At 35.2% G+C, this 8,793-nt stretch overlaps 2 protein-coding genes across 5 annotated transcripts; one reads left to right on the plus strand and one right to left on the minus strand.

The window, feature by feature from the left end:
- Positions 1-315: 315 nt before the first annotated feature.
- Positions 316-3,042, plus strand: LOC105382283. 4 transcript variants are annotated; one of them, XM_048622998.1, is made up of 7 exons: positions 316-401; positions 836-1,045; positions 1,319-1,454; positions 1,653-1,791; positions 2,050-2,100; positions 2,397-2,630; positions 2,894-3,042. In XM_048622998.1, exons 2-6 carry the CDS (start codon positions 896-898, stop codon positions 2,614-2,616), a joined length of 696 nt encoding a protein of 231 aa, XP_048478955.1. In that variant the 5' UTR covers positions 316-401; positions 836-895; the 3' UTR covers positions 2,617-2,630; positions 2,894-3,042. The 4 variants fall into 4 exon arrangements, with proteins under 4 accessions (XP_048478955.1, XP_048478954.1, XP_037963508.2 ...); XM_048622997.1 differs by lacking the exon at positions 316-401 and adding an exon at positions 412-667 and having other exon boundaries at positions 1,328-1,454; XM_038107580.2 differs by lacking the exon at positions 316-401 and adding an exon at positions 415-667 and having other exon boundaries at positions 2,891-3,042.
- A 2,344-nt stretch (positions 3,043-5,386) lies between these two features.
- LOC105391505 (ras-related protein Rab-8A) lies at positions 5,387-8,348 on the minus strand. The gene is made up of 5 exons (XM_011562986.3): positions 8,121-8,348; positions 7,148-7,347; positions 6,820-6,912; positions 6,622-6,735; positions 5,387-6,507 (listed from the first exon to the last, which is right to left on the minus strand). Exons 1-5 carry the CDS (start codon positions 8,242-8,244, stop codon positions 6,424-6,426), a joined length of 615 nt encoding a protein of 204 aa, XP_011561288.1. The 5' UTR covers positions 8,245-8,348; the 3' UTR covers positions 5,387-6,423.
- Between the last annotated feature and the right edge of the window lie 445 nt (positions 8,349-8,793).

Here is an 8,793-nt window from a genome sequence, read left to right on the forward strand (position 1 = left end):
AAGAAGATTGATAAAATACCTACATCAAATAAAATAATATTGTGTGAATTTAGTTGAATTTACAAGTTGTTATTCGGAGGTCTACATTTAAGTAGTGGCCACAGAGTAAATAAATATCACAATTCACAGATCACTCTAAAATGACAGATTGTCATTAAGATATAGTTTGTTTTTGTTTTGTTGGAGTTTTGTTGTTATTTTTTCGTGTTTGTTTGAGAAGATCATGAAGATTTATGATTCATAATTTTGTTCTTTAAAATTAAATATATTAGTAATTATATTGTAATATAAAAAACGCCGCAGCCTATTTTTCTATATTATTATTATATTTTATGATAAAGTCATCTGATTTATTTTCGATAAGTGTCTGCTGAATTTACGATCAGTAAAAATAATACTAGGTAGTGAAAATATATTATTTTCTTTGCTCCCAGATTTACATGGTCATAATACACTAGTTAGTTTCATTTCATTTAAAATAATACAAGTCGATAATAAGAAAGAGGTTATGTCAAAATCCAATAGGAATACAATGTGGAAGGCATTTCCACATTCCAACTTTTTCATTAAATTTGCTAAAAATGAATTCCTTGAGATTTATGTTACTAATTTAATATCAATTTGGTCAAAATACTTGAGCCAAGAAGAATTTTTGGAATGTGTTAAGGTTTGTGTTATGTATCATTTAAATAATTATGTTTGACTTTATGACTATGAATTATGCATATATCATACCTTCTATTTAATTTAACAAATTACAAATTAAGGCCTTAATAATAAGTATTAAATTGTGAAATGTAAATTTATTCCTAATGGAATTTTATTTATCTACTAGAGGTGTAATAAAATTCTGGAAGGCATTGAAGAAGCAGAGCTATTGGCTGAAGCTGAAAGCATGTTGGTATTTGTTGATACCCTTACAAAAGTGACTGTCAAGGAGAGTGCCATTAGCTGTGGGTCTTTAGACTTGCACTTAGGGAAAGTATCAGAGAGTGGCTATCCAATCAACTTGCTCCTTAGCCTAACTGAAGGCACCAAAGAAATGGTAAGCTAACTTACATTATGGAAACTATAAAATGAGACTTCTTGCATATACTTAAGTGATGAACAGCAAAGTATTTGTTAGACAGTATTGTGGTACAGTTGACTCAAGGAGGTTCCTTACATACACCCCATTAAACTTACAGTTTTCTAAATGATACATTTTGCAACATGCTGATTGCTGATATTCAAAATTAATCTTATTTACTCTCATGACCATTATACCTAATTCCCTTCTAAATATACTGAATAAAACATCAATTATATTTTTTGATAGTTCTTTCAGAATGTAACATATCCATTGTGGCAGTCAACACAGGACCTGTTAGCTAGTCAACAAGAACTCAGACATTTATTAGTGGAGAAAAACAAAGAAATCAAAGAGTACAAGCAAGAAGGCGGGAAAATTCTTAGTAAGTTGAAGTTCCACACTACTTACTGTCACACTAGACCATCCACCCAAAATCGCACTGACACAGTTGGCTTTATCTGGCAAGCAAAGGAGAGGGCAGCCAAAAACCACATGGGCTTGCACTGTTGTGTAGGAGGAGGCTGCCCTAGGCATAGGTTGACAAAAACTTTACTTATTATAAATTTATTTATTTTTACAGAGTGCTTCAAAACAGACACTTTCAATGAAGAGGCTCATCTCAATCTACACAAGAAATATGTAGAAAATTTTGCTTTCACAGCATCAGAAAACATAGATAATCTATATAAGAATACCAAAAAAGAATGTTGGTCTATTGTGTAAGTTACTTTTATTTTTAATGCTATTTTTTGCAATATTATTAGGTGTGTATATTTGTATAAAGTGTTTTACAAATATAGTCTTAATTTAAAACAGCAAATATTGCGTTAATGATTGCCACTGTAGATTAGGAGATAAGTTCAAATTATTGAATTCTATGATTGTACTTCATTCTAAGCTCAACTGGAATCGTTTTTTATCTTTGATTACTATAACAAGGAATAATCCATAATATTTTCTAATTTTGTATGTTTCAGTAAACGGGAAGCACTGAGTTCTAAAAATAATGCAGCTGCCAGTGGAATAGTGTAAGTTTCTTTAAATATTTATTGAGAATTTATGCATATGTTTAGATGTATTATTATTTTGCCTTATTACTTGTGATTACGATATGAGTTCGCACATATGACATTATAATATTATATAGGCATCGTAGGTTATGCCGTAAAATACACTTTCCATTTACCCTCAAGTTCCCAGAAATCAGAGACAATTAAAATTATTTCGTGTCTGGTTTACCAATGGTTCACGAAACGTATTGAAAAGGAACACAAGTTTAAATATAAATATTTTTACTTGATAAAAAAAGGTTTTATCTTTTTAGGAAATCAGAGGTGGAAACTGATATATCAATTGGAATAAAAATGGAACCTGAAGTATCTAGTCAAGAAGTAAAACCAATCATAAAGCCAGACTCAAGCCTCGATAATTCACAAGAGTCGCAACAAAATAAGCCTAACCATGTAATGCAAGACATGTCTATAAAATCAGAACACCGCAATACAGAGCCACGATCAAAAAGGAAGAAATTATTGAATCTGTAGCCAATATTTGAATGGTATGTAAATTACGTGTTTTTCATAGTCTCTATGTAACCCAGATCGATTAATCCAAATATGTTTAAATTATTGTAAATATTTAGGTCAGAACTATATTATACGTCCAGTTTTTCGAGTATAATTACCTACATATTAGTATAAATAAGATCATATTATTATACCTATGTATAGTTCATTTTTAAAGCTTTGCTCGTAAGTATATATTTAAATACACTCGCTAATCGAAAGTACCTAACCATAACGTAACCCTATGTTTCAGTAGCTGTTTATATGGAGTTGGAAGTGAGCCCTACACACACCTACACGCAAAGAGATGGTCAGCAATGAATTATTTATTAATTAATTTTACTTAGATACGTAAGTACATATTATTATATTATATTTTACCAATAAACGGGAGGTTGACTGATTTTTGCGTACTTTCAATTTAATTTCGTGCAATTTTACTTTATTTGGTCATGCCAATGGTAACGCGGAATCGGGATAGTTCTAGGTATAAAACACTTCTTGTTTATTTAGTGTCTTCTATCATTCTGCCTATTCTCGTTTTTGTGATTACCGGCCACGTTTGCGTGAAATAATGGGTAGGTACCTAACTAACCTACCAAGACGGGAATCATAGAAATAATAAGAGATAGAGCATTTGTAATAAAACTTTATTCTACACAAAACTGTGAGTGTAATATGTATAATTGTGCTGTTTATAAGTTACTGTTAATGGGATCTATTGGAGATGTCGTTTCCAGTTCACGCCGCCAATACCTCCTTTAAGATTAAGATTAAAGACAGTCTTGAGCCAAATTATTTAAAAGCTTAATGTAGTTGTAAATCTAAATAAATAACAAGAATTTAGCAGCACAGCAATATGCGCCACGTATGTTTTTTCAGTATTTAACACACCGTATTTCTAAGCAATAGAGCTGACCAGCAGCTGTAGATCAGGGCCCTGCCCTGTCGCCGTTCCATCATCTTTATAGCAATTAAAATCCCATCCAACTTTCCTTCTTTCGGCGGAGCTCCCTAGAAAATGAATGTGCGTACCTAAATGTCAGTCATTTTCTTGGTCAGAAAATTACCGAATACAGACACAGAAAATTACCTTATCCATCTAAAGGGCTTCTATAGAATGTGATAGACTTTGTGTGCGATAGGTACACACCTAAACATACATTGTGAGCACAGCAAAATTAATAGCTCCACAACCTAGAGTGGTCGGTCCAAGACTTCATGGTCTGTAGAGATATTGGTAGCTATTCTGAAGGCAGAAATTCTTATTTTAACCCTGTCACCTGTCAAACTATAAATTCTGCTAGCAAAAAATGACATTTACGGGAACACTCATAGAGTCGAATTTGTATTAAAGAAATTAAGGTTTTGACAGCCCTAAAATTAGAAAATATGTTATTCTTTAACTAGCCGAAGTTACGGGATTTACTGAAGTATTTTTAATAGTCCGTAATCTTAATTTACCTCAATATGTAATATTGCAATCGAATGCTTTAGTTCATTATCTATTCTTGTATATCTACTACACATAAAGCCGTAAGATATGAAGCTTGGAAACCTCCAATAATCACATTAATTGCAACATTCGGAAACATCGTCAATCCCAAAAAAACATTGGATTGTAAATGCATTATAATTCAGTAACACTCCATAATAAAACATAATATCTACTTTTAAATTTAAATTCGTTTACATTTTTTAAGATTCTGTGAGCAATCTAATAGAGATATAAGTACTACATTATTGAATAAGACTGAAATTTTAATTTCAATTCAGAGCTAAACTTTAATAATGTTTTCTAATACCATTTTGTTTGCTGCTGGCGGTCCATCAATACGATAGCACAAAGTACCTATGAAGTGTAGGTACAGTTCCCCAAAATTGATAATGCACATAGAAATCTTCGTAATTGTTCGGCAACGGTCGTATTCCCGAGCGTTAGAAAACTATTATGTATTTAGAGTGGTTAAGTGCATTTTCTTCATGAAATTTTAGTAGAATTATGTAATTGGTGCTAAAAGAGATAATTGATTTATCAGTAACGAAATTTGATTCGATAATTCATAATATTCCATAATATTAAAATTTACTTCGAAAATGTTACAGTAGGTACTTTTCAAGTGTCTTACTGAAGCTGATGTAAAGATGGATGAAAGAAGGTTTGAATAACACAAGGTTTATATTATAAGGAGAAATGGATTTCAAACACAGGTTTATATAAAAAAAATTGAAATCTCAGTTCAAAAGTATTTACAGCACTGATTATTTCACATTAATAAAAATGTTTACATTAAAATCTCAGTTCAAAAGTATTTACAGCGCTGATCATTCACAATAATATTACAATTACAAACTTGGTCTTTTGGGTGTGGCTTTATTGGCAAAGTGAAGTCTATCAATGTGACGCATATTTTATTCTTAAATGTGCCTCATAATATGGCATCGTCAAAAATAATTAAAGTTGAAATTAAATTCACATTTGAAAAAAATAACAAGAACGATGTGTAATTGCAGCTCTTTATAATTCCACAAAAGTAATATTGATCTTGACCTTGAGACCCTTGACTGATCGGTGACAGCCACCGACCGCCCAAATTGTTTTCGATTATGTGTCACATGATATTGACTACTATTTCTTTCGAACAAGGATCAAAATGCAAGTGCTTTGTTTAAGGCACTGATTCGGGGGTTTCCGGGAATACGACAGTTTGCGAAGATTTGCATGCGCATTATTAATATGGGAGAACTGTAGGTCTAGGTACAGTTAACTCATGCACTACTCTAGCACACAAATACGGTTCTGCTCCTGACCTAAATGTACAATAGATTCTTAGGTATCCATGCCACAGCATATCTCCAGTCATCTCCAAAACTTTAAGACTCTTCATCACTCAATTAAATTATTATGTTAAATAGTATGCTTTAGTCAGGTGCGGAGCGAAATACGCTTGTGAAAGAGCCTGTTATTTTATCGTCGTCTTGTTGAATTCTAGTATAGTACCTATGATATTTTCTCGTACGAGACATTGAAATTATACAATTTAGCTAAACGCAGCCGCGCTGACACCGCCGGGTCATGAAACATTCATTGGACGCGGCAAGCGCCGGCCGCGTATATGGCTTTCTGGTAGAGCTGAAGTCTTAGACAAGTAAGCCACGCTGAAGTAGATTAGGCTTTTGCTCTGAGACATAGACCTTACAAAACCCACCTACCTACTCTATTTCGACGCCACGGCAGACGAAGTGAATGTAGGTTTGTAGATGCTTTAGCGCACAAAAGTCTACGCGATATTGTTTCATAGGGAGGGTTCCAGTAGAGCTAGGAAAGCCATATACGCAGCCCGGCCACAACAATATAACAACTATTTACACATTATGCGGTGCGGAAATGCACTGGAAGGTGTGCAAGACAGTAGCACACGGCGCAAGCTATTTTAATACTTTTCTCAATATTAAAGGTACAGTTTCCTGCGAGTATCCGCCTTATTTCAACTGACTACAAATCTTACTTTTGGCATCTATCAGTCTCTGTTTAAAAAGCGAATCTTTCCCGTCTGCCTTTATAGACGAAGTCAATATTAAGCGTCTACAAAACTGTACCCAAAATGTAGAAAACGACAACAATTTAAAGTACTATAAGATCGTTACATAATTTTTTGTCAATAAACTGACAATACAGTACAGCTTCCGTCGATGGTCGGATTACCTACTATTGTCTGTTTACTGACTTTTATAGTAATCGTTGATTAAATAGCCATTTAGTTTGTCCGAAGCCCGCCCGTGAGGTTAACACGCGCACTTGCTGGCGTCTCCCTCTGGCTCTGTTGCATTGATGACGTTGTCTCTTTCTTTTAATTCAAAGGCGTCGGCCTGAAAATAAATAAAAATAACATTTCATAGATTATCATTATCATACGTATCGTTTCATTATGATAGTGAAGTGGCTAGGTATATATATCTTTTGTTTTAAGTTAAGTTTCTTACCCTAGTCTCTCTGTATTCTCTAATTTGCCTTGCTAATGTAACAAACGCTTCTTCAATGTTAATATTATTCTTGCAAGAAACTTCGAAAAAGGGCATATCGAAGTCATCTGCTATCTGAAAAAGAAATTTGGTCATTACTAAACCTACTCAACTTGTAGGTAAACTATTGAACTTATTTGTGTCTTGTTGCTAACTTACCTTTTGTCCTCTTTCTTTGGGTACAGCTCTATGATTGTCGTGAACATCGCATTTGTTTCCCACCAGCACCTTGATGACATCTGGCGACGCATACTGAAAAAAATATTCTCTTGGTAAAACACTGGTCGAGCCCTTTACTTATCTACCTACTTAAAAGGTAGATATTCTGAAGCTTATTAAAGTTTAATAGCTCTAAGTTTAAGGTTTCAAGTGTACACAACTGGATGAATACGATACTCCTCTACTATCTGCAAACATTTTATTTATCAGCCTTGCGTCTGTCTTACCTAAACAGTAACCTGCAAAGTCTGCAACTTCGTTGTCTTACCTCCTGTATATTCCTCAGCCAATAGGAGAGGTGGTTGAAGGACTCGAGGTTGGTGATGTCATACATGAGTATGATGCCCATGGCCCCGCGGTAGTAGGCAGTGGTGAGGGTACGGAACCTCTCTTGGCCCGCCGTGTCCCATATCTGCAGCTTGATCGGCACCCCGTCCAGGTTGATTATCTTCTGTTTGAAGTCTATTCCTGAAAAGGTTGATATAGACATTGAAAGGAAAGTTACGGTGGTTTAATAGAACTACGCTCCGATGACCCATCATGAGATGCTTCAGGTATTCTGTACGTTTAATTTAGAAAGTTTGCACTATCCGTTTTACCTTCAACGTTGGTGTGTTTGCGAGTTTTATTAGTTTATTCGCTTGATTGATATTTACCTAGGTCAGGCAAACTCTAGGTCGCATTTTATTGCCTATATTTCAGCTGACATTCAGGTCAGGCTGAGACGTCATGAATCTTTTATAGCATCCGCTGCATTTGGCTTTGAAACGGCAATAGCTGATAGATAGCCTCTCCGTATTGATCATACTACTTATTCTATAAAACTGCATTTCCATAATATTGCACTTTAAATTTTTCTTAGTACCTATAATATACTAATTGTGTCAGAAGATTTATGTACTTATCTACTAAAATAGGTCCTATAAATGTAATTTTGCGTACAACATCATACAACGATAGTCAGTATATAAACGTTGTTTTTAGAATACTAGGATGAGTCAGTTAACTTTGATGATTCATCCATAACAAAACATGGGACTAAAAAGTCAAGCAAGTTTCTCACGACGAACCAAAATGCTAAAATCACTAGTGCCATTTGCTACGGGATCTTTTGTTCTCGCATTGTCACCGGTAATGTGAAGTATAAATCCAGAATTTAAACTCGAAAGAAACACGTTTAAAAACACAGCATCGCCTCGCTGACAAAGGCTCGTAAAGATTTGTGTAAATATTTTACTCACCTATCGTGGAGATATAGATGTCGTAGTACCTCTCGTCACAGTATCTGTGCACGATGCACGTCTTGCCCACATTGGAATCACCTAAGACCAGCAGTTTATACGTGGCGGAGAAGTCCAGAGCCATTTTTGTTTACTTTGTTGTGGAAACGCGAGCTGTGGCTCAAAACATCGGGGGAACTGTCAAATGTTGGGGGATCGATGAGCGCGGGCTCGGCGCATGCTCGCTGCCGCCCTTGCAACAAGTACGTACCGCCACCAGCTGGCTCGGTGCATAGGGGGTGCCCCTCAGCCCGTCGCATCAATAATTCCTTGCACTTGGAGTCTTACACTCAGTTGATAAGGAGGCATTGTTCGTGGAGGTTAGATTACGCATCGCGCGAGTGTTCCGGGTCGGCAGGCGTCGCATTAAGAGCTCCATTTATTTTACTTAGCTCCTCCAGATAGTGCATATCTGTTCGATTCATCTCGGCCTGTGTCCTCCGTATGTAAATGTCTCCTATGTTTTTGTATGAATGCTCCCGACTCGCCGAGATCGCCGATAAAGCCTTTGTTTACGTTTTTACGAGGAACGTTTTTGTAGTTTTCGACCGATTTAAAACATACACAGCTAATAGTCCCCTTGAAAAAGATTTCGCTTGCATGAATTTTGTTTTGATTCAAGGTATATCTTTAC

Source organism: Plutella xylostella, chromosome 9 (genome assembly GCF_932276165.1).
Source record: "Plutella xylostella chromosome 9, ilPluXylo3.1, whole genome shotgun sequence".
NCBI classification, from domain to species: Eukaryota; Metazoa; Arthropoda; class Insecta; order Lepidoptera; family Plutellidae; genus Plutella; species Plutella xylostella.

Bases quoted from the DNA above. Each gene is read 5' to 3' on its own strand.
- LOC105391505 (XM_011562986.3), bottom strand. From the start codon at position 8,244: ATGGCTCTGGACTTCTCCGCCACGTATAAACTGCTGGTCTTAGGTGAT. The intron at 7,348-8,120 runs GTGAGTAAAATA...CAACCTTTTCAG, and splicing joins CATCTATATCTCCACGATAG to GAATAGACTTCAAACAGAAG. The intron at 6,913-7,147 runs GTAAGACAACGA...TATTTTTTTCAG, and splicing joins GGCTGAGGAATATACAGGAG to TATGCGTCGCCAGATGTCAT.
- LOC105382283 (XM_038107580.2), top strand. From the start codon at position 509: ATGTCAAAATCCAATAGGAATACAATGTGGAAGGCATTTCCACATTCC. The intron at 668-835 runs GTTTGTGTTATG...TTTATCTACTAG, and splicing joins AATTTTTGGAATGTGTTAAG to AGGTGTAATAAAATTCTGGA. The intron at 1,792-2,049 runs GTAAGTTACTTT...TGTATGTTTCAG, and splicing joins AAAGAATGTTGGTCTATTGT to TAAACGGGAAGCACTGAGTT.